The sequence below is a fragment of the Alligator sinensis genome, unplaced genomic scaffold (genome assembly GCF_000455745.1).
Source record: "Alligator sinensis unplaced genomic scaffold, ASM45574v1 scaffold100_1, whole genome shotgun sequence".
In the NCBI taxonomy this organism is placed as follows: Eukaryota; Metazoa; Chordata; order Crocodylia; family Alligatoridae; genus Alligator; species Alligator sinensis.
In genome coordinates this window covers 658,321-684,145 of record NW_005842193.1, presented here as the reverse complement: position 1 = coordinate 684,145, position 25,825 = coordinate 658,321, and the positions used below count along the sequence as shown (strand labels likewise).

Below are 25,825 nucleotides of genomic sequence, written 5' to 3'. Positions count from 1 at the left end.
AGTGGCTCACAATGCAATAAAAGGCCAGAGGTAGGTTTGTGCCCTATGCAGCATTTGATGACACGGGAAGGATTTAGACCAGGTCAGGTAACTATTTTGGGCGGAGGGCCACTTACCAAGTTTTGGGGAGCTGTCAAGGGCTGCATAGGTAGCCCCACCCCTTGACAGTTGCCTCACCCCTGGTCACCATATTGGGACTGGAAGTCCCACCCCCTAGCACCTGACCTTTGCCATCGGAAGTCCCTCCCCTTGCCCTGGAAGTACTCCTTTTGGGAGGAAGGGTGCTGCAATATGGAAATTGGGAAAAAGATAGATATATATATGTGTATACAGGCATGCACACACACACACAAAATATCTACTATAACTTATTTTAATTTTCTTTAAAAATATTTTTATACTGATTTCTGTTTTTACAAAAAGTGTATCTAGAGGTAGCTGCATAACAGCTCAAAATACAGTCCTACTGTGCATTTTGTGTGGGCAGTAAGGGGGTGCAAGTGGCGAGGCGTGTGTGTGTGCATATGCATAGGTGTGCACAGTGGGGTGTGGGTATAGTGGCTGGGTATGTGCTGAGAGAAAGAGCCGGGGCTGGGCTGCTGGCTCCATAGCATTCAGCTCTAATAGACTGCATATGAGCCTCACACGATGCAGCCAGGCAGACTCCATGCCCAGGCTCTGCGCTTCTGCAACCCCACCCTGTGTCCCTGCCAGTCCCAGGGCACTTCCACAGGCTCTGTGTACCCGCCTGCTAACGCCTTTCCCTGCATTCCTTCCTGCAGGCTTGCCTGCTGCTCCCTGCAGCCCCCCACCGCTTTCTGCAGTGCTCCCTGTGGCCCCCGCTGTGGCCCCACTGCAACTCTGCTACCTGCCGCGACCCTGCCATTCACCATGGCTTCACCAACTGCCGGGGCCCACCAGAGCTGTGACTCCCACTGGGACCCACCATAGCACTGCTGCCTGCTGGGGCTCTGCTGCCTGCTGGGTCCCGCCTTGGCCCAGCCGTGGCTCTGCTAACCTGCTGAGACCCGTTCCAAGGGCCCACCACCTCCCCACCACCCGCTGCAGCCCGCCTGCAGCTCTGCTGCCTGTTGGGGCTCACTGTGCCGCCTACTGGGTCCTGCCACCCACTGTGGCTCCGATGCCTGCCAGGTCCTGCCATGGCTGTGCTGTCCACTAGGTCCCACTGCGGTTCTGCTGCTCGCTGGGACCCGGCCACGGCTCTGCCACCCGCTGGGGCCTGTCACCAGCTGCTGCTCCACCACCCACCGCAACCCCACCGCCTGCCAGGGCCTATGATGGCTCTGCTGCCCACTGTGGCTTTGCTGCTTGCCAGGGCCTGCCACAGTCCCACCAGCCACCTCAGCCCTGCCACCTGCCGGGGCCTATTGCCCGCCGTGACCCCACTGCCTGCCAGGGCCTACCGTGGCTCTGCCGCCCACCATGGCTCCACCACCTGCCAGGGCCCACCACCCACTGGGGCCCGCTGCCTGCTGGGGCCCACAACCTGCTGGGGCCCACCACCTGCCGAGACCCCCCCCAGCCACTGTGGCTCCACTGCTCGCTGGCTCCCGCTGTGGCCCCGCCACCTGCTGGGGCCCACCACCCACCACAATCCCACTGCCTGCCAGGGCCTACCATGGCTCCGCCACCCACCATGGCTCCACCGCCTCCTGGGGCCCGCCACAGCCCCACCACCCATCAGGGCCTGCTGTGTCATCTGCTGGGGCCCGCTGCAGCCTCACTGCCCACCGGGGCCCACCACAGCTCAACTGCCTGCCGCCTGCTGTGCACCATGTGGGCCCCGCCACTCCCCACACCTACCACTTCCCGCACTGATCTCCATGGCCCCCCTTGCTGCTGCACCGATCCCTGCAGCCCCCACCACTCCCCACAACCAGCCACAGAAAACAGAGCTCTGGGGCCCCTTGGTCCCTCTGTCCAATCTTACCTTACTTTCCACTTGGACAGAGGGAGGGGGAACAGCTCCAGGGACACAAGGCCAGAAGCCGCAGAGGCTTCTGGTTCGGGGCTGAGGGCGGGAAGAGGATGCAGGGCTGGGTAGAGCTGGGCTAGCCTTGTTTCTCAGCCGCAGGCTCCCACTGGGTCCTGCTGCTGCAGGCCACCTGTCATCTTTGACAGGCAGCCTCAGGCAGATAAAAATTAATTTTCTAAAAATTTTAAAGGCCCTGAAGGCCAGACAGAATGGACTGGAAGGTTGGATCTGGCCCGCGGGCTGTATTTTGCCCACCCCTGATTTAGACTAAGAAGTGAAGCCATCTGTTTTATAGGTAAGTTAGTATATTTTATAAAATTTGTAGTCCTCTTTTCTATAATAAGCAAAAAAGATCATTAATATTAGGTAACTTCAAAAGTTGCAATGGATAAAAATGGATGAATGGACTATAACATGGATAGAAAACTGGCAGGATCATCGAGCTCAGAGAGTAGTAATCAATGGCTCAATATCTAGTTGGCAGCCAGTATCAAGTGGAGTGCCTATGTGGAGGGTCTTGTTCCATATTTTCAACAGTGACCTAGAAGATGGGATACAGTGCACCCTCAGCAAGCTTGCAGATGACACAAAGCTGGGGGAAGTAGTAGGAAGGTAGGGCTAGAATTCTGAGAGACCTAGAGAAATTGGAGGATTGGACCAAAAGAAATCTTACAAGTTTCAAAGAGAATTGCAAATTCCTGCACTTAGGACAGAACAATCCCATGCACCAATACAGGCTGGGAACCAACTGGCTAAGCAACAACTCTTCAGAAAAGGACCTGGGAGTTACAGTGGACGATAAGCTGAATATGAGCCAACAGGGTGCCCTTGTTGCCAAGAAAACTAATGGCATACTGGGCTGCATTAGTAGAAGCATTGCCAGCCGGTCAAGGGAAGTGATTCTTCCCCTCTATTTTGCACTGGTAAGGCCACATCTGGAGTACTATGTCCAGTTTTGGGGCCCCCACTACAGAAAGGATGTGGACAAATTAAAGTGAGCCCAGCAGAGGGCAATGAAAATGGTTAAGGGGCTGGGGCATATGACTTGTGAGAAGAGGCTGAACTGGGCTTATTTAGTCTATAGAAGAGAAGACAGAGTGATTTAACAGCAGCCTTCAACTAGCTGAAGTGAGGTTCCAAGGAAGATGAAACTAGACCAGGGCGGGTAGAGTGCAGCCTGTGGCAGACTCCATTTCCCAGCAGCCCTTGTCTGTGTCACTGCAGCTGGTTTCCATGGAGACCCTAACAGCAGGGTCATGACAGCATGGGCCAGGGTTTCCATGGAGACCAGACCCAGCAGTGCTAGCAGGAAACGCGGCTGGGTGGGAAGCTGTTTAGGGCCAGGATCTTGTGGCAGTGACAGCACGACCTGGAGCCAGAGAAGAAGTGCGATCCATTGCCCATACACCCCAGGTAGGGGCGTGCATGCAGTGGATCACTGCTCTGCCCTGACTCCGGACCTTGCTGTCACTGCCACAAGATCCCAGCCCCAGTCCAAGCCCCAGAGCAGCTCCCTGAACAGCCACACACCCTGCCAGCACTGTTGGGGCCGGTTCTCCATGGAAACCCTGGCCCCATGCCGTCATGGCCCCACTGCTGCCTGGGTCTCCATGGAAACCAGCTGCAGCAACTTGGGCAGGGGTTGCTGGGAAATGGGAGCCCAGCTGCTGGCTGGATCTGCCATTTTACCCACTATGAGCTGGACTGTTCTCAGTGGTGGCAGATGACAGAACAAGGAGCAATGGTCTCAAATTGTAGCAGGGGAAGTTTAGATTAGCTATTAGGAAGAACTTTCTCACTAGGAGAGGAGTAAAGCAGTGGAACAGGTTACCCAGAGAGGTTTTGGAATCTCTATCCTTGGAGGATTTTAAGCCCCAGCTAGACAAACCCCTGGCTGGGATGATCTAGTTGGGGATGGTCCTGCTTTGAGCAAGGGGTTGGACTAAATGACCTTCTGAGGTCCCTTCCAACCCTAAGCTTCTATGATTCTAAAAATGCCTTTGATGTGTTTTAATTTAGTACCAAAACATAAATGCCCAACTACTTAATTCTTCATTTCACAGTTTCCTTTTTAACATGTAAAAATTACTATAAAACAAATGGTCTCTTATGACTAATTATAGAGTTAAATGAACTAGTTTTCAAATTCTCTATCCCAACCTGGAGGAAAGGTTGGCAATGAAGCATGTTAACTCAATCCAATTTCCAAATAATCTAGTGAAAGTGGTCACAAAATTATTTTAAAACCACTTCTTTTCATTCTCCTCACCAGCTGAACCAGAATATTTGTTGGCAATCTCAAGAGAAAAGCTAAGGACTGAATGGACTTGGATAAAGAAAAGCCAGTGCAATAGATCAAACCTGATGTTTTAACTTATTCACAGGGAGGTGAACCGAAGGCACAAACAACATGCAGGTTACTCTTTACATACCAGCAGAGTACCAGCCAAATCTTTAAACACTAGTTTCCACTTTTCCTTGTTGTGACCTGTATCTTATTCAAAGCACTGGGTAAATGGTGCTCATGAAAGTGGTGTATCAGAACTGTGTATTACTCAAGGCTATTGTTTGTAGGCTCCCTCAAATTCAATAGCTTCTTATTTATGTATGAAGAGAAGACAGGGAAGTACTACACAACAAATTCAAAGGGGCATTTTCACATGACTGACTGGCTACGTTCAACAAAAACTAGGAATTTATCCCTGCTCCAAGACCATTTTAGAATGCATAAGAAGTGCCATGCTGGGTAGGACTAATGGTCCATTGAACTCAGTTTGCTAGCTCTGACAGTGGCAGTAATAGTTGCTTCAGAGGAAGAACATCTAAACAGGGTATATCTATTCTCTGCTCATACCCTCCCTAGCATCCACCATTGGTTTAGGGATGGCAGAAGATACATCCCTGACTGTTCTGTTTAATAGCTATTAATGGATCCATCATCCACAAATTTGTCTTGCCCTTTTGTGAACCTACTATCTGCCTCTACAGCCTCCCGCAGCAAAGAGTTCCATGGGTTAACTATGTGCTGCATAAAAAAGTATTTTCTCTTGCTAGTTTAAAAAATGTCTCCTGCTAATTACAGTAGATGCCCCCTAGTTCTAATATTTTGGGCCTTGGTGAATAACAGTTCCCATATTCACTTTATCCACACCCTTCATAATTTTAGAGATCTCCATCATATCCTTCTTCAGCCTTCTCTTTTCCAAACTGAAGAGTCCTAGCCTTTTTTAGTTTCTCCTGATATGGCAACTGCTCCATACCCCTGATTATTTTGGCTGTCCTTCTCGGTACCTTTTCCAATTCTACCACATCATTTTTGAGATGTGGAGACCAGAACTGCACATAGTGTTCAAGACATGGGTGTATCACACATTTGTGTAGTGTATGATGATGTTTTCCACTGTGTTATCAACTCCTTTTTTAATCAATTCCCTGTTATCAGTTCCCACTATCCCATTGCTATCAGATGCTTCTATAACATTGAATAGATCTCTCCATTCACCTGTGATCTGTAGTCACTTTGAGTGTAAAATATAGCAAATGATTAAAAGAACACAGAAAACTATAAACAGCTTATATCAAGAACTAGAGAATACTGTAACCTACTCAAACAACAGGGATGTTTAAGTAGGTAAATTATGATTTCAAAATCTGGAATGTGGACAAGAGACTAACATTAAAGACTTACACTGACATAAAAAGTGCTGCAAGATCCTCAGTGACCACAAGCAGTGAAAAACCATTAATTTTTTTAAATAACTTTCTTTTTTAACATATTAAGTCAATATTGTACTTTCTTACAGACTTGCATGTGCCTTTCTGCTTTTCTTTTAAATGAGAAAATGTGTTTATTATTAACTCAGTACTTGAGGAAAAACCTCTAGAGTTTAGTCATTACGTTTGGGGAACAAATGCACATGAAAGTATTGTTCACAGCATAAGTTTAGCTATGTGCATTGTGCTTTTTATGCAGAATTCCATATTTGAATCAATGATTATTTATTTTCCTGAAAAAAGTGCAATACAACATTCTAATATATTTCTGTGGCTGAGGATCACAGAAAGAATCATGATACAATTATTCAAAATATTATTAATAGATTATCATCGATGCATCTATTGAAAAGTAACCTACCCTACAAATAGACCATGACCCAAAGATTGAGAGGTTTTGCTTGGGTCACTAGACAAAAGAAAACTCTTGGACCTTTAAGGATTATCTCTTTCCTCCTTTGGGGTATTTGACTTCTTCATGGACTTAAGAGGAAGCGCTGGGAGGCTGGGAAGGCTCCTTGGCTAAAATGTACAGCATAAGTCTAATGACTGTATACACCCTGAGGGAAGGTTCATGAGCCATTCCCTCTGACCTGTATGTCATTCTATGCTCAGGAACATTAATACTCTTCCTTGGGAGCAGTGAGGGCTGCATTTTCAGGCCTTGCTTTGGTCATCATGCTAGCCATTTTTTTGAGCATTGGGAGGAAAATCTTCCTCACTGCCAAAACTCCCCAGCCAGTTTGGGTTTCTCCCTGCCTCTCAGCAGCCCAGGGTTCTGGGAGATAGGCTGAGCTGTAAGATTCCTGTTGCTGCAATATGAAAAGAGCCCCATGCCAGTAATTTTTCACATGGGGTACGGTTCCCTGATAAATGAGAATTAGAGGCAGGATTAGAAGAGGAAAACTTAAATAAATTGGGGAGCAGGGCAGGGCCCCTAATTTTTCAGACAGCGAGGAGACAGACTCTTTTTCTCCTTCCCCCACCATGTGGGAAAGCAAGAGGCTGAGAACAGCCCTCCACCAGGTGGTCTGGATTATAGAACAAGGGCTGACTTGCACTGGAGAAGCTACTGTCAGATATTTCAGGATGTGTTACTTCATAAAGCCTAAACATGTTCCTGTTATCTTATCCTTTCTTCCTGAAGATCATATTAGCTAAAGAATATATGTGGAAGGGGGAAATGTGAATACAGATCCTGAAGAAACAACCCGAAATCCAAAAAACCCCCACTCTATGTTACCTACACAATCAGCTGTATTAGTTTACCAAGCACAACTTCTGCAATTAAATGAACTGGCTGCAGTGTATAAACATAGACTATCTAACCAAATCCATTCTAGAAAACAGGCATTAATAACTTTAATCAATTTATATGCTGAAGTTTAGAAACCAGGGGTATTCCATTCTTTTCAGTGTTGATAATTATACACAAGTGGAAGAAGTTAAATTACATACACCAGAAAAAAGTAATGCTTGCTTTGAAATCTAGTCACAGATTAACATCTTCTGATACAATCTCTTGTAGCAGAAGCATCTGACAAGATGAGTAATGGACTGCATCCGATTATCTTTTGAGCTCTGTGGCAATCATTTTCCATCAGCTTCCTATTGCTTTACCAGTGACACTGGAAGAAGGTCACCACTCAGGTTTTTTTTCTTTCTTTTCTTCTCCCCAGTGAGTATGTTTTAACAATGCCAAGAACACACAGGCCTTTGTAAATTAAGAGATCTGATTACTTTACTATTCACAAGAATAAAACTGGTTTACATGCACAGCTGAATAGTCTGTCAAAATCCTTAAGTAATTTAGAATTTCTAAGAAGAAAATCATTGCATTTCTGCATATAATGTAGTGCTATTACCTTTCTCATGTAATCTATTTCTTTCCTCTTACAAAAAGAACCTTAACTGTGTGGTTAATGGTATCTAATATTCAGGTTGACATGTTCATATATTTCTCATCATGGGATGTAACTGAGACAAAATTACAAAGATTAGTCCAATCAACTGGAGAGCTATACATTGCAAAACAGGATTTTCCTGGAAAGTAACTGCATATGCACCCATTAAACAGGGTATATTTGACAGGTTTACCAGGGATCAAGCTATACATACTGCCAAATTCTACTCTCACATCAGAGTGAATCAAAAGACACACCACTGAAATAACCATCTGCACCATTTTAAAACCAGTTAAATCATGATTAGTCCCTTAATATTTATTATTTTTGCTTAAATCTATCTGCATTTTAAAACTTATAACGGTTTTGGGCAGTGCCCAATTCTATACTGGTATAAAAGGTAGCATGAAATAAAAAATATTGTCCCTGATCCTCACCTATACAGTGATCTTTTTATATTATGTAGCAGGTGCAAAGCTGTCCTAATGCTGACACAGCCGGCTAGCAAAAAATTATCCTAGGACTCACCAAGAACTGACTACTGGGTTAGCAGCTCTTCTTCAACCCTTGCGGCCAGTTTAAGTGATGTTTTCCCTCAGCCTGAAGGTATTCTACATCTCCCACTTCCCAGAAGCCTGCCAACCACCTGACTATAAATAGTTTGGGTGGGGAGTATCCCTTCCATCCTTTCTGTTGAAGGTGTGATTATAGCTGCTCTCTTTTGTTCTGAATTCAATGTTCCTGGTGAGTGGTAGATCTGTTTTGAGCGCACCTAACAAATCAGTCTCTTCTGGGAACTTTTGCAAAGTTTAGGCACAATTCGGCATATATAGATCACAGCAGAGCATGCGTGGGAGTTAGACACTTAGCTACTCAAACTTAGATGCTTCTGAGCATGCACAGAACTCTATGATTAGGCCCTTAAGAAACTTTCCTGTCCAAACTGCAGGCATTGAATGGGTTGTGTAGCTACTGATGTATGCATTTCCAGGATTGCTTTTTTTTGTTTTTTTTAACATAGACCCTATGTAACAAGGAGCCGTCCTGGGGCCAAGTATATCACTGGCCCACCCCACATCTAGGGCAGTTCACCCTCGCCCACCTGCCACACCTTCGATTTTACCCCAAATTGATGTTTACATGTGGGAGGCTGCCCATTTGTTGCCCTGGTGTATTGGGCCAATCATATGGCCCCAAATCATCCCTATGCCATGTCCCATGCCTTGCATATGACATCGAAAATTGTCTAGAGATCTCCCGGCCCCTTTGCTGGGCTGTACTCGACCTCTGGCCCAAACTTGGCCTCATGGCCCTTTCTCTAGCCCACACTATTCTGCCACTCCCTGGGCAACTTTCTCTCTGGTCAGGCCCTACTCTACACAGTCCTTCGGGTCCCAGACCCTACTCTGCACAGGCCGTCAGGCCCCTTCCTTCAGGCCCTACACCATCCAGCCCTTCGGATCCTACATAGGCCCTACTCTGCACAGCCCTTCAGGCCACCTCTACTCACAACTGGCCGCAGGCTCTACACTGAGAACCCTGGCCTGGCCCCTCTCTGGGCCCACTCTTATCTTCGGCCTCCAGCCCCCTTTAGTGGACTTTGGGCCCTGTCTCAGGCCCCACTCAATGGACCTGGGCCCTGTGTTTTTTTGTCAGGTTGTGCTCCCCTAGCCTCTCCCCTCCATGGGGTACCCACAAGGCAGCAGCAGCTGAGGCTTTACAGTGCCCCATCCTTGCCTTTCACTGGGGAGGCACAGGTGTGGCATTTCCTAGGGGCTGTCCTGCCACAGGCAGCCCCCACACCCCAGCAGGGTGTAGTTTCAGGTCTTACCCAGGACCAAAAGAAACCTCCTCCAACCCCATAGTTCCTATCTTAACCTCTAGGTGTTACCGGAACATCAGTCCGCAGGCTGGACAACATTAATCCAATGGCTCCCCAGTTGCAAATGCCAGCCCTGCTTCCTGGGCCTGGGCTTATACTCCGAATGCCCAGCCCTCCTCCAATCAGGCGGCCTCCTAGCCATCAGGTGACCACCTAATTGGGCCTGAGCCCACCTGCCAGCTACTCCACAGTCGGCTGGCTCCTCTTAAAGTGGCAGGCACCACTTGTGCCCTGCCACAGTCTACTACTATTTACACAATTTAAATGGCTGCCTGCCTTTCCTACTGACTAGGGTCTGACACAGGTTTTACTGTAAAGTAGAGGGGAGATGCTAGTCTCAAACACTTGCACTTAGAATGGAACAATCCCATGCACTGCTACACTGGAGGCCAACTAGCCAAGCAGCAGCTCTTCAGAAAAGGACCTGGGGGTTACAGTGGACAGTAAGCTGACTATGAGCCAACAGTGTGCCCTTGTTGCCAAGAAGACTAATAGCATATTGGGCTACATTAGTAGGAGTGTTGCCAGTAGACCAAGGGAAGTGATTCTTCCCTTCTATTCTGCACTGGTGAGGCCACATCTGGAGTACTATGTGCAGTTTTGGTTCCCCCCACTACAGAAAGATTGTGGATAAAATGGAAGACAGTCCACCGGAGGGCAACAAAAATGGTGAGGGGGCTGGGGCGCATGACTTCTGAGGAGAGGCCGAGGGAACTGTGTTTATTTAGTCTAGACAGGAGAAGACTGAGAAGTGATTTAATAGCAGCCTTCAACTACCTGAAGGGAGGTTCCAAAGAGGATGGAGCTGGACTGTTCTCAGTGGTGGCAGATACAGAACAAGGAGCAATGGTCTCAAGTTGCAGCAAGGGAAGTTTAGGTTAGATCTTAAGAAAAACTTTCTCGCTAGGAGGGTAGTAAAATACTGGAACAGTTTACCTAGAGAGGTTGTGGACTCTCCATCCTTGGAGGTTAAGACCCGGCTAGACAAAGCCTTGACTAGGACAATCTAGTTGAGGATGGTCCTGCTTTGAGCAAGGGGTTGAACTAGATGACCCCCTGAGGTTCCTTCTAACCCTAAGTTTCTAGGATCTATGAAATTAATTAGAGTACTGGTACCCACACATTTGATAAGAACAAGATAACTTCAAAACGATGTTTCTGTTCCTTCAAATTTAACTCAACTCACGAGTGTAACACAAAATTCAGTAAATCTATTCTGATAAGCCTTAACCATCTGGATAATCCTATTGGCTTCAATGCTACTTTTCATGTACTTAAAGATACCCATGTGCTTAAGCGGTGTGCTGAATCAAGGCCATAATTAGCAACTGGTAAAAAGACTTTTTCATCTTATACCATGTTTGATTTCAGACTTTGCTTTGCAAATTACTGTATTATTCTTGTGTTCAGGTAATATTATATCTTCTCACATACAAGATACACCTTTCCCCCCAAATCAGCCCCTCCCCCCAAATTGGGATGCATGTTTTAAAGAGGAAAATGTTTTCTTCACTGGAAGAGAAGCAACCTTGGATTCACTGTACATGTCATGCAGTTGCTAAGATGGCTGCCAAGATGATAACGTCCTGTGTTAACCTGCTCACAGCCATAGCACTGAAGCTTGTGTCTGAAGTGGCAACTGAGCTATTGGTAGCATCTTGCTGAGGCTTGTGATGTGGAAAAAAAACTTAATTTACAGGAATTTACAAAGAACGACTTATAGTAAAGAACTAACAGTCTTACTACTGCCCTTGCAATGTATCAGGGCCTAACCTTGTGTGACAGAGTAAGTCCTCCTGGGAACACAGAGTGTCCAGGAAATGTGGCATCCCAGGATACAGAGTGGCTGAGGCAGCTGGTGCACCAGAAAGTTCCTGGTGCCACACTTCCAGGAGACACTCTTGTTCCCAGGAGAACTTACTAACACAGTTGGCCATGACTCTGGAAAACTATTTTTTTCTGCATTCTGCCTTCCAAAAACAAGGCAAGGGTTTTATGTGGGGAGCACGTTGTTTGTGCAAAAATATGGTATCATCATGCTTCTTCCTTCATGCTACCCCTTAGACTTGCACTTACTTAGACACGAAGTGCTTACTTAGACAAAAATGACAAGAAATGCTATGTCAACAGTGAATAATACTACTAGTTCATGTTACTGCTGAGCCTAACTCAGGGAAGTAAAACTTGAACATATGCTAGAATTTTTGGAGCAAGTTGTCCTGCAATTTGAAATTATATTTACCATAAACTGAGATAATGGAGTTTTTCTCAAGGACTTCACCACGACATATGAGGAAGGACTGACTCTAAGAGCTACACTGGTGGTTTAAAGTTTTAAATTATTATAGAGTCACCCACACCACAAAGCTTAGAGGAATGGAGCTGTATGACAAGATGTCCACTGGTCCTCCAGTTTGGGAGTTAAGACAAAGGTAAATAGCTTATCTACACAAAGAAGATGAATTATAGAAACACAATAAAGTAGCTATTTTGGCAAACAGTGCATTAGACAGGGACAGTGGAGCTTTGTTTATGCTGTAAGCAATGTTTTTCAGCACAAAAAGGATTCAGATCCAAAAGATGAGGAAGTATCAATTAATATTTTTGTATGAAAACAAAAAAAGAAGAATCTGTTAAATAGATTTACTATCTTGAACATTAGAAAATTCTCCTTTTGACACTTTTTGTTACTACACAATAATGCACTGTAGTGTCTACATAGACTGGATGTATTTTGTTCCCTTTCATATTATGGAGTCACATTAGTACTGTAGTTGCTCAAATCAACTATACAGATTCCAAATTTAGCTTAATGCTGCCTACTCACAGGATTACAAGATTATTTTTGATGGTAAGAACTGCAGGCTGGTAGAATCCAAGTGATAAAACTACATTCCCTCTTGCTCACACAGAACTGGCTTGATTCCACAGTTCTAAAAGTATAACCCAATTTCTAGTATATAGCTTTTGTAGAACAAAAAAAGCTACCAGACATCAGTGGGCCAGATTCTGGTGTCATAAGAGCAGGGATGTTTGAAGCTCTGTAGCCAAGGTTACCATGCAATAATAATAAAGTTGCAGCTTGGAAAATAGGTTAAAAGTTATCCTTGGACATGACAACAAGCTTACTTAATTTTAGAGAAACATGCATAAGCTGCTAATTAACTTTACTCATTACAGAAATGAAATCTCTAGAGCTCTGTTCTTAATATATCAGTTTAGCATCTTACATCAAATCCAAATTTAAGAAATAATAATGAAAGCACATACGTTTATATATAATACTGAATGTGGTATAAAATGAGACTGAAAAGGTAAGATTTATTTTTTACCAGTTTATCTTCATTACATCCTGAATGGCAAGCCACTCATGACCCAACTTCAGAACTTAATGAGTACAATAACCTTCCTGTCACAGGGAAAAACAGAAGGGAGAACCCCAAAATACCAGGGGGGAGCCCTGGGGACAGGAACCCACAGAGGGGAATGGAGGAAAAAGCAACGGTAAAGGGAAATACCCACAGCGGGACCCACGGTGAAACCGGAACCCAAGGACGAACCCGTGCGGATCGTTAGCCATGCCTTTATACAGCTGTGGCCGGCCAGTGACATCTGCGGCGACTGCCGGCTGGTGGAAATAAAACAGGCCGCCGGCAAAGAGGAAGGAGGCAGAGGGGTGCCGGCAAGGGCACCCGCAGGAGGTGGCTGTTCAAACCTCCCACGGGAGCGAGGAGAGCTGGAGGCTGCATTCCTCGTCGGGGAAGAACCCTCCAGCACAAGTTGCAAGCCAGAGACTGCCGGCTGCAGCGGAAGGAATCGAAAGCTAGAGGTGACTCCCTATGGCCGGGAACCTGGGTGTAGGAGCAGAAGGGCGCAGAAAGACCCTGACGCCAGTGGCTATAACGGAGGGGCCGGAAAGGCTAACACAATTCCCTGCATCAGACCAGGTGGGACCGTTAAGGGCAACGGAGAGGCATACCAAGTGGATGATGGGAGGCAAAGGCAGCGTGAGGAGCTGCAAAGCACGGCCATGGGCAGTGTGACACCAACCCAGCAAGTAACTAGAGGACAGGCTCCCACCAAGGGATCACAGGGGGTCTGAAGACACAAAAGGCTGGGTGTTGGGGGAGAATAGTAGTGGGGGAGTCCATAGGCCACCTCGGCCACATACAGGGCTTATCCTAGACCCATTGTATTGAAGCCGGATTGTAGACAACTTAGCAGAAGGGCTGGCAAAGGAACCTGTGGATCTCTCGTAGTGTAATATTAGGTTTTCTTTGAGTTTTATGTTTCCCCCTTTTGGAGGGGCTGAGGATCAGAGCTCTGGTTAGAGCCTTAGAGTTAGGTAAACCCCGGGGTTGTTTTTTTGGCCTCAGGGGAAAAAGTGGTAGTCATGCAATCTGGGCAGGGGACTTGAGGACGCCTTAGCGGTAGCAGGGAGAATCTCCCCTTTATGAAAGTGATCAGGGGGCTCAACGGTCGGGAGCCTGGCCGGGAGGACAACTGTGACCCGTCTAGGCATGGTGTAAGGGCGAGGTATAGGGGAGGTGGAGCCTCGCAGAAGATAGCTGGATAAACTTTCCGCCATCTGGAAACTCCACGTGGTCGGACCCTCCACTGAAATAATATTCAAAGTCGTGGCAGGTGAGATTGTGGAAGACCATATCAGAAGCAAAAACCTTCTCGACGGACCACCAGGGACGGTAAAGCGAGCACCATCGAACTTCCGGGCCAGAGCCGCATGGGACCAGATGTTCGAGGCCAGGCGGGCACACTTCCATATGTAAGCCATCAGATTTTTGTGTTTTGCAGTGCTATTCTAACATTACAATATCAATACCAACTCTGACCCACTGCTTCTAAGCATGCTCCAACTTCAAAACCACTACCTCCAACCTATTTTTATGATATTTTGACTAGAATATGAAAAACATCTTTAGTGTGAAGAATCTTTGAAATGGAAAACAATATAAAGAATATTGCCATGAAGCTATTTGCTGCAGGCTCCTGAAATAAGGCTTTGCATACTAATGCATACAATATTCTCCACCTGCAATCAAAGGCCCTGCCATATAGAAAGACAGATTGAGAACATCATTCTGAAAACTGAAGACACTTAAAGGAAAACCTAAATATTTTTCCACAACTAAAACAAGAGTGCAAGTGATTTAATAATTTTGTACAGCAAGACCTCATGGGATGGAACTAAGGAAAATCCATTTCCACTATTTCTATAGCAACATAATTGCCAAATGTTAGGCTGTGAACAAAAGCTATCATTTTTAGTATCTATCATCAGTACAGAAACAGAAAAATTCAGAATGTTCTGAATAAACCTTTGATATCTTTTAGAGGTAGTCTAGATTAAATTTTAAAAAATCTGTGCATTTAAATTTCTGATGCCCATATTGTGTGTCGCAGGTGAACGCATGTCGATAAATGACAGCATGGTTTTAAAAATGACCTTGATTTTTGTTTTACTGCAGGGCACAGAATTTCATTACACTGAGCTTGATCAGTTTATACTCAAGGTATAATGGTTTCTAGACTTCCAACCACAGTGTAAAATTTTAAAAGAATGCTTTTATGCAGCTGACAAAAGAAATGAAAGCTGCTTTAAAATAAATCTTCTGGAACTAGAAAATAAATGGTAAGAGCGTATAATTTTAAAATTCAACATCAGAGTAATTAGATGATTCTGTGGAAAAATATGTAAACAGTAAAAATGCTTATTTTTTTTCAGTAAAAATGCCTGTATCTTTAAAGTGCTTAGAAATTAATTAATGCTTATAAGATCAACAAGTATGTAGCTATGTATCACAAATGAATTTAATTCTCCCATAAGCTAGGGACTAAAATTTTTTTCCAACCAGAAAGTAGGTGAAATTGGGAGATGTGTTTCTACCCTGACCTGGACAGACCACATCTCAGGGCAAAAGGTTAGTTCTATAGCCACTCAGTACTTAGTCTCTGTGGGGAAACTGAGAAGAATGATAATTAATGGGAACACAGGTAATGATCTGAGGATATTTATACTTTTTTACTGGGAACCAGACTAAAACTATTTCATATTAGCTGTCAGTCATCACCAAACTGCAATCTGCATAATTCCCAACAAGGCAGAAGTAAAAACTACCAGATGATGCCCCTGAGCTAACCAACCCTGACCCTCACATATATTCTTCAGGATGGTACATTTGGGTCATTGTCACAGATAGAAGTAATAATGACATTCAAGAGATAGACAGGGTAAAATTATATTCAAACATATCGTAGTTGGAGCATTTTTCATCCAGCCGCCCGATCTGTGATATGAGTACGAATTAAATTTACTTTCACTGTGGCTCCATGTAGGCACAAGGTCTAACGGATACTAGGATCTGGGCTTTAGACCAGAGACGGGCAAAATACAGCCTGCCAGGGCATTCTATCTGGGCTGCGGGGCCCCTAAAAAATTTACTAAATTAATATTTATTCACTCTTAGCTGCCTGTCAAAGCTGACAGGAGCCAGGGGCAGCAGGACCCCGAGGGAGCCCTCAGCAGGCTTGAACAATTCAGCCTCGCCCCACCCCCACCCAGTTTCCTGGTTTTCTGCCCCATCTCTGCTCCAGCACCATGTGGCTGTGGCTCCCAGCTGCATCACTGGACTGCAGAGCATGGGATCACACTGGTACAGGGTGGTATGTATGTGTGTATGCAGGCTCAGGAGCAGCGTGTGTGTGTGTGTGTGTGTGTGTGTGTGTGTGTGTGTGTGTGTGTGTGCGCGCGCGCACGCGCAGGCATGGAGGCAGTGTGTGTGTTCATAGGGTGAGTCCCATGTACACCCCACCGTACACATGCACCCACACCCCTCATCGCACTGCCATACACAAACCCCAGCCACCTTCCTGTCACACACAGCCCCCCCGCAGACCCCATACCCACCCATACCCCACATATCCACACACACCCCCACATGCTCAGCCACTCCACATACCCTCACACCCACAGCCCCCCACAACCCTATACCCACCCACCACAATATACAAGAGTAAAACTTCATTTTAAGCCATTGTGCAATCACCTCTATGGACACTACACAAACATGTAAATCAAGACAAAAACATTTTTTGAAATCAAATTAATGAATGTTGTAGATGTTCGCTTTTTAGAATATAATTTGGTATTTTTCTGGTTCCAAAATGCCAAAACCCCTTGCTGAAAGGAGTACTTCCAGGGGCAAGGTGAGGGACTTCTGGTGGCAAAGGTCAGCGGTTAGGGTGCAAGACTTCCAGTCACAAGATGGCAACCAGGGGGCAGGGCACCTGTCATGAATGCCAAGTGCCCCTGGAGGCTGGGAGGGCACAGCAAGCTCCCACAGGCAGCAGCGGCACTGTTGGTGGCGGAAGCACGGTGGCGGTAAGTGGGGAGCACCCACAGGCAGCCGCAGCACTCTTGGCGGTGGGGAGGAGGGGTGACGAATGCTGACCAGTAGTCAGTAACCACCTGCAGATGCCACTGGCAGCATCAGTGGCAGCCAGCGGTGATCGCAGACCACCTGCAAATGCCACCGGTGGTGGCAGCGGCGGGATGGCATGGCAAGCGGCAACCACCCAGGGGGGGTGCCCCGCCACACTCAGGGGGTGCATGTGAACCCAGGTGCACCCCTAGCATCGCAAATGGCACCTGTCAAGGAGCAGCTACCTACGTGGCCCTTGACAGCTTGCCTAAACTCAGTAAGCAGCCCTCTGCCTGAAATAATTGTCTATCCTTGCTTTAGACTGTGAGGACTGTAGCTCCAATTCTGCAAACATTTATGCACACACTTAACTTTAAGCACAAGAGGATCCTAAATTAAGTCAACAACTTGGATTTAAAAATTAAGTGGACATTTCACAAGACCTTGTCTAATGGAGACAAGATCTCTATCAGTGCTCGATAAATAAAAAGTACTAATTTCTTATTTAAACTGCTACTTTGGTTTTCTTAATTTTTGCATAAGCAGCACTGGGAGCAGGTACCGAACACCAGCAGCTCCCTCCCTTCACTGGGCAACTTGCTCTATTTCTGGTCCCAATGTCTCTTGCATTTATTTGTGCCCTGTGGCTCAGTTCCAACAGAAGTGATACAAGGTGTCCTCATCCCTGCCTAGCCCATAGCCTACTGATTAAGGCAGTTTCCTGAGAAATGAGAGACATGGGTTCAAACCTCTCTAGCCAAGGTGGGCCTAGAAGCCATCTCTCTCTATTCCTGAACAAATGCCCTGACTACTAGGCAAGAGGGTGGTTTTCCCCTCTTCCTTCCTCATATTCTATCTGTCAGTTAGATATAGCTGTTCATCGCTGCCCTTCTGGAGCTCAATCTTGACGTGACAGAATCACACAAAGCTGCCCAGTAAAAGAATGGAAGTGTTACTTGTCTCCCCACGTTTAGAGCTGCACAAGATGGAAGAGATGTACATCTCTGGCTGGAATAGGACTGGCTTCTGGGAATGAACAGGCTGTGCATTCAGAAAACTGGAGTGCCATGCATCAAACTGTGTGGATTAGGACTACTCTCCTAGGGCAAGATGCATACTGTTTGGGGCTAGCAGCAGCAAAGTCAATGTCTTACAGGTGCAATAGGATCCAGGCCAAAATGTTCTGCCATGCTTTTTAAATAGCTTTTCACTTTGCAAAGCCATTCACTGAAGTCTGTGGGGAAGTGGAGGATCTAGGATAGGGAAGATCAAAATTCAGTTTCAACTCTCTGTGTTACAAGGAGCTCAAATGCGTTCTTGTCTTTGATTAAAGAGCTGGCTATCATGAAAATATAGGGTCTGATGTGGCTTACACTGAAGTCAATAGTAACTTAGCTACTGACATCAATAGGATCAGGATTAGACACTAGATACTGCAAATGCAAAGAAAAGAAAAATAGAACAGGTCAAAGTCACTTATCAGTTCTTTCAGAGAGTACTATAACTACTAAAAAAAATACAGAAATCAGTGTAAAATAAAAGCAACAATTTAAATGATTTAAAATGGATATTTGCAATTTTGATTATAAACTTAGTTTTAAAAAAATAAAAAGCTAAAAATCGGTCTGAAAACATTAATACATAAAATCAGTTTCTCATCCTTTTATCTACAAAACCTGAGATCATGAATTTCCCTGGCTACTTTTTGTCAGTGTAAACACAGATCATTGAAGAAATAACTTGGCAAATACAAAAAAACCCCTTCCACCTGACCTTTACATATGTTTACCATTTTGAATCTGCACACAAATTTCATTACTGATAGGAAATTTAATAAGATTTGTAAACATATTATGAATACATTTGAAAAGGAATGTCGGCTTCTTCATGTTCACTTGGCATCATGTTACAGAAATAAGACAGTGTGATCTGGGTATGCGGGGACGGCACAGGGACAAGCAGCACTGGGAACTCTATCCTTGAAAATTGTCAGAGGATTGTGAGCAAACCATTTAAACTCTTTAACTGGAGCTAATGGAAAACATTGGTTGGCAATGGATCAGCATTCATGTCGCACCAACTGTCAGTACTTGGTTCACACCATGAAAACTAATGATCCTCCTAGCAAATCAAATTCTGCAAACTTTTTGAGGAATCCCAGTGTCCTTGTCACTGATCACCCAATGGAAAAATTCCAGAGCATTTTCCTGCTACTAGTCAGAAAGCTGTGGTGCAGGCTTGTGTACTTTTAAGAAACTTCTGAACTCCCAAGTTCAACAACATAGTGGTAAAAACACCCACATTTTTACCACTATGTTGTTGAACTTGGGAGTTTAGAAGTTTTCCAAGAGTACACAAGTCTGCTGTGTCTTAGTTTCTGCATCTGTTAACTAGTGATAATATTTCTCTGCTTTCTTGCAGTTTGAGTGTCTGAGTGTTTATAAAGTGTTTGACATCCTCAGATGGAACATAGAATAAACTACTAAACATTATTGCAGCAACAGGTAATTAGAAGGCATGAAGCACATGGAAGTGAAATTAAGGAAAGTACAGGCTGTGTGCTCTGTGACAGGAGAAGAAAGGCATAACACTCCCCCCCACCCCGCCCCCATTTCCAAAAGGAAGACAGTAATGAATCCAAAAGCAGCTAGTTTCCTTGTTGTTAGCATTCTTGTGCTTAACAAGGCAGGGTCCTATACTATCTCACATTTCCTAGGATGGCACTTTTTCTGCCATAATCAGAACTAGGAAGCAGATGGATAGGCAAAGTGGCAGTGCAGCTGCTGCAGAAGATGACTATAATAATGTTGACATCAGTAACTGTAATTAGTGCACAGAATGTAGAATGGAGGCCTCCTCTTCATGTCTTCTGGAGTGGGCATACTGCCCTAGAATAGGGACATAAAGCGATTACCCTCAGTTTGTTGTTTGGTTCAGTTCACACAGTATTTCTGACACAAATCCAACCTTTCCTCTCCCTACAACAATGTCTGGGGACTTGATGACTAGTAGTGGCAGCTATGATCATGGATTACCATTACCTATTGCTTTCATGACTCAGGGGTAGGATTATCATTTTATTGGGTGTAAGCATTGGCAATAGACAGAGCAATTTTTGCTTTCCCATAAAGCTCTCCATATGAACCTTCCCAAATGTTAGCAGTGACCGGTACTTGCACAGTTTTGGCTGCACACCATTTAGACTGATCTGTGTAACCTTCCCTTCCTTCCTACTCTTATCAGTGTTGCTATAGGACTTTTCCAGTGGACACCATTGCTAATATGTGTTCCTGCAAAAACAGCTGAGTGAAGCACTGTATTGTAGAGTACCATCCTGGGAAAGGGCACAGTAAAGCTTTAGTGGTGGCAGCAACACTGTCACAGTGGGAAAGCTCAAGCAAGACTGACAACCTATTTTTTTAGTAGCTACTTGCAGAATGAGAACTCTCCTGCTTTGTTTTATACTCTCCTGAAGTTAATGGCATAAACTTATAAAAAGGATGGTCACAGAAAAAGAGGGAACCTTGGAGGAACATATAAATAGATATCATTTGAAAAATGCATTATTGTACCACAGACTCAATTCTACAACATGAAACCAACAGGCTAAAAAGGGTAGTCAGTACCTCGCAAGAGACTGGAGTACTACATATCATTTCCTGGTCAGTCTTCCTTTAGTAAGCCATACTGTTCATCTGTTTAAATAGTCTATTACTAAATAGTGATAAAGATTTACATTGCTCCTACCCCCCCCCACCAGTGACACACCCTTTCACCTAAGCCTCCTCTGACAATTGGGATGGTCCCTCCTCTCTTGATCCAAGAGGATCTCCATGAAGGCAATGAGTGGTACTAGGGAGAAGCGTAGACTCAGGAGGGCTGTTGCAAATGGAACATGGAAAGCTCACTAACATTAATTTTCCTCCCATCCAACCTGCTCCATGGTTCTCCAGTACAAAGGATTGCTTTCTTTGTCCACTGGTGTATCACAGAGTCACTTCGTGCAGCCCAGGAAGCAGCAAATATTTTTTGCAAGGCCAAGCTTTTTTTCTGCAGACACACATCTGCTATAAGTTTATCCATTTCTTTCTTGCTTTCTTCCAGAGCAGGCTGAATCTAGTCATTTCTGCTTGGGAAGAGCCTTCATACTGTCCAGATGGACACTGTACTTATTTTTGAGTAAAAAATAGGTTTCCTGTGTAAAAAACTTCCATTATTTGGTTTTACTATTGAAAAAAATTTGCATGTGAATAGTTTCTGGGACCCATTTAAAAATAAATCTGTATAAATTCATAACCAAGTCATATGCATGGGAAAGGAGATGTTTGTATAAAAAACAGGCCTTAAAACTTCTTTTGTTTTTATTTTGCCTCATTTACTAAGGTAGCTAAAATGACTTCAGAATTACTATTCCCAACCCTGAAGGAGACCATTAATCAAGTTACTCCAAATAAGAATAGGAAACAATACAAATGAATGAACAAGAATAGGTATTCATATCTGGGACATTATGAGGAAAGAACAGCCGTGATTATATTTCAACGAAGAAATTGCCAAAATGTAGAGAAACAGATGGCTGAATACTAGATACCACATGAAGATGCATTCTCCTATGAAAACTAATACATGATACTAATTACCCAGAGTATTTTATGGAATGGCAATAATGATCACTAATAAAAAACGACAACACTATCCTACAGTTTCTTTTAAAAGAAAACAAAAGTAATTATTACAAGACATAACCCACATATAAACAGTCCATAAATGCACTCTTCTGTGCTAGCATGACTTTCACCACCATCTCATTACTATAATTACAAATATGTTATAGGAAAAACTGTAACTGAAAGGCATCTATCATCACATTTTCTTTAAAAGAACCACTGAAATTTAGTCAGCTAAATGAAAACTTTACCTTAACTATTTCCTCAATGAAACAGACATGTGAAACAGGGTCTCTCTTCTTTGTCAATACCTTCTGCAAGTGCTGCACCTGTAAGACAACATTTCCAAGAAAATGTATGTTTTCTAAGTTGCTGCAGGTAAAATTGCACTGATGTTGAAGAACATAAGAAATTAATGCCATTTACTGGGTAAGACCATAGGTCTGTCTAGCCCAACTTCTTATCTCATTCGGTGACAGAGAATGTATATTGAGAGAGTGAACAGGGCACGTACTTCAGTGTTCCTGTTCCTCTCCCTAATCCTGTCCTATTGCAGCTTCCAGCCCTCAGACATATAGGGAGTTCTGATTCAGATGCTGCATCCCTATCTACACTATTCAATACTACCAATGGACCTTTCTTTCAAGAATTGGTCCAATACCTTTTTGAACTGGGTTAAGTTACCAGCCTCCACAGCATCTTGGGGAAATAAGTCCCACAAGTTAATTGTACCTTGGCCACCTCTACTCATTACACTTCCAGCATGATCAACTGGTTAATCACACCTTAAGTTGTGACCCAGATACACGTTCAACCAATTAACAGCATGATAAAACATGCAATAAACTACAAAGTTATTCCACAAAAAATGTGTAATAACTCTGTAGCTTGTTCTAATCATGCTACTGGTTGAACATGTGGCCACATGATCTCTGGTGGCTGGGAGTTCCATCAACTGAGGGGCTCCCAGCCACAGGGGTGCACCACCTGCTGTCTGCCCCACAGCTGACAAGGCTCACACTGTCAGGTGCAGGGCTTGCAGTACGGAGAACACTGTCTCAGCTGTAGGGCAGGGCTTGTAGCCAGGACAGCGGGGAGAACGGAGCTCACAGCTGCAGCAGCATTCTCCCAGCTGGTCCTGCCGTGAGCCTGGCACCTCGCAGGGCTCACAGAGGGGGCAGCATTCTCCCTGCTGCCTCGCTGTAAGCCCTGCAGCAAGTGCCAATCAGCTGTTGGGCTTGCAGACAAGATCATGATCCCAGGCTCCCCCTGCACCAGTGATAAGGTCTGATGGGATCTAATGTACAATCCCACAATCATGCCTCCTGCCATGCATGTGTGGCATGGCAAGAGCTGTGATTGTGTGGATCACACATGAAATCCCATTGTATCTTAACTTGCATGTGTAGAGGGGCCCCCTGTGTGAGAAAGAACTTCCTCCTGTTAAATTTTAAGCCTACTGCCCAATAGTTTCATTTTATGTCCCCTAGTTCTAGTGTTGTGAGAGAGGGTAAATAATAAATCCCTATTTACTTCCTCTGCACCATTTAATATGTTATAAACTGCTATCATGTACCCTTCAAGCATCTCTTCTCTAACTTGAAAAGTCCTAGCCTATTTACTTTTTCCTCATATGGAAGCCCCTCCAAAACCCTGATCGTCCTTACTGCGCTTCTTCATACCTTTCTAGTTCTTCTGCATCTTTTTTGATGTGTGAGGATTAAAACTGCATAGAGTATTCAAGGTATGGATGCACCACAGATTTCTAAATGGGCATAAGATACTTATTGCTATTTTTGTTTAAAAAAAACCCACAAAAATCCTATTTTAATAATTCCTAACATTCTAAATTGATTTTTTTGATTGATAATGAACAGTGAGCTGTTGCTTTAGCAAACTGTCCACAAGGACTCCGAGAACTTTACCTGGCCACAAGCTGCACAGATCTGATCCATGAGTTTTTCCATGTTTGTCCAGAGAGCTGCTCGGAAGGCTGCAGTGTTTCCTGGTGTTGGCATAGCTGCTCGGCCAGGCCCCCCTAAGCAAATATTGAAGGAAACATAATTCAGACCAAAATTTCTCATAACCAATACTTTCTGGAGTGAGTGCCTAAATGAGGTTAGGCACCTAAACTCATGTGTGGTATGTATCTGAACAAGCAATTTTCAAAAGCCAGAGACAGTCTGAAACAACAGCTCTTCAAGTAAATGGCCTCAATCATCGCATTTGAGTGCTAACTTTGAAGTTCAGCTAACATTTACAATATCCTTGCATTATTAGCTGTTCCATGCTTGGCCATTTTAGCAGAAACCCCACCAGGCCAATGTAGCAGCAGGATGCAATAGTATACTCACACCTAAATATCTTGGCCTAGTTGTATTTGAATGACAAAAATAAGGCACTCTAACTGAAAAAGTTCATTATTAAACCAACATTTTCTTGAGTGGCTTGGGTGTCCACATCCCATTATAATAATTCCAAAGCTACCTTCTAATCCCAAACTGTTAAAGAGACTACAAATTAAAATCTGTTCTCTATCTCACCTTTACATTTGTATTCTTTAACACTCTGAGGTACCTTAGCTAAAGCATTAAGAGAACTAAAGTTTAATGATGCAATGAACTACCCAAAATGGCAAATACTGTTTTGATAAATTCCTGTGTAACAAAGCACTGTAATGCCTTTGTCAGATTTCTTGCACTGCTTTCTAGTACCATATTTTTTGCATATACTGTTCCAAACCCCCCACCTCATCTGCCCCCAAAAAGAGACATATACCTTGTTCTGGGAAGGCAGAATAAAGAGAAAAAAGGGTTTATTTTTCCTTCAGAGTCATGACCCAATAGGGCCACATGGAGCAGGTACAAAGTCTACTCTTCAGCACCAGTCACTCTGTCCTTGCAAACTTTGCAGCTCACACTTTAACCTCATCACAGCTGCCCTTGAATTGGCAACAAATTTTGCTTACTTGACCAAAATCTACTGCCAACTGAGCAGTGGCTGTGATAAGTTTAAAACTTTAGCTGCTTTGTTGAACACCAGATTCTGCTCTTCACTTTGTGTTGCTGTCAGGAAAAGAGGGGAGAGAAGCAGCAATTATGACAGCAGTCCCCATGCTTCTATTCCAGTGCAGAAAATTGGTTTCCTGGCTTAAGACACATGTCCCAATCTCTCCTTTAGTCCCTCTGCAGCCCTCTCACAAACAGAAGGAAGGTAGAAGCAGATTCTAGAAAAAACTAATCATTTCTGAGATAAGCTCATAAGAAAATGCTAGGACAATTGTAAATTTCTAAAATTTCTTTTCTAGACAAGTGAAGGAGAGGGAGAGAAAGCAGAAACAAAGAAATAAGACACTCTAGGCAGAAAAAGGGGGAACACACCGAAATATGTTTTTATGTTATATTACCTCTATACTAGGGATGTAAATACCTATGTAAAAATATGTTTAACCTGTTGTAGTTACAGTGGTTAAACAATGAATTGGTGCGGCAACCCTCAGCCTGGCCCACACGAGGCTGCTCCGGTCTGGACTGTGGGGCAACCCTGCTCAGTCCAGCACCAGTGAGACTCTTCCAGGCCCCACAAGGTGTGGTGGGGACTCAGCGGCTCCCCAGGGCTGTGTCTTATGACAAACCAGGTGGGCAGGTGGGTCCTCTCCAAGCCCATGGGGGTGCACTATGCGACTGAGCCACAGGCCCTGGGGAGTTGCCCCATGCCCACTTACCTCCACCTTGCCCCTGCCAAGCCCTGCAACAGCTGTAGCAACAGAAAGCGTTGCATTCAGCTGGGCACAGGAATAGGAACGGGCACAAAAAAATATGGGCTTAAGGCTGCAGCTCTGTGAAGTCAGGTAGGGTTGGGGAGAGAGGGTGTTGCTGAGCCCCAGGCTAGTGCCTGTCTCACCCTGCCCTGCCACAGAGGAGGAGCTGCACCTGCCCGCACAGAGTAATGTGGGGAGCTGGGGACCAAAGCATTGACAAGCCCTGGCAGGAAGGCAACACAGCCCAGGAAATCATGGGTAGCAGCAGCCAGTGAGGGGCCTTACCAGCCTCCTGCAGCCACCAGCATGTGGTTTCATAGTTTCATAGTTTCTAGGGTCGGAAGGGACCTGGGCAGATCATCTAGTCCGACCCCCTGCCATGGCAGGAAAGAGTAATGGGGGT

At 44.7% G+C, this 25,825-nt stretch overlaps 1 protein-coding gene across 1 annotated transcript in view; it reads right to left on the bottom strand.

The window, feature by feature from the left end:
• COG5 (component of oligomeric golgi complex 5) overlaps positions 1-25,825 on the bottom strand; it is a 363,968-nt gene that overhangs the window by 95,875 nt on the left and 242,268 nt on the right. The window contains exons 9-10 of the mRNA XM_006026439.3: positions 23,588-23,700; positions 21,914-21,991 (exon numbers count right to left, since the gene is read on the bottom strand). Coding sequence (XP_006026501.1) covers positions 21,914-21,991; positions 23,588-23,700 — 191 coding nt within the window. The remainder of the gene's footprint in view (positions 1-21,913; positions 21,992-23,587; positions 23,701-25,825) is intronic.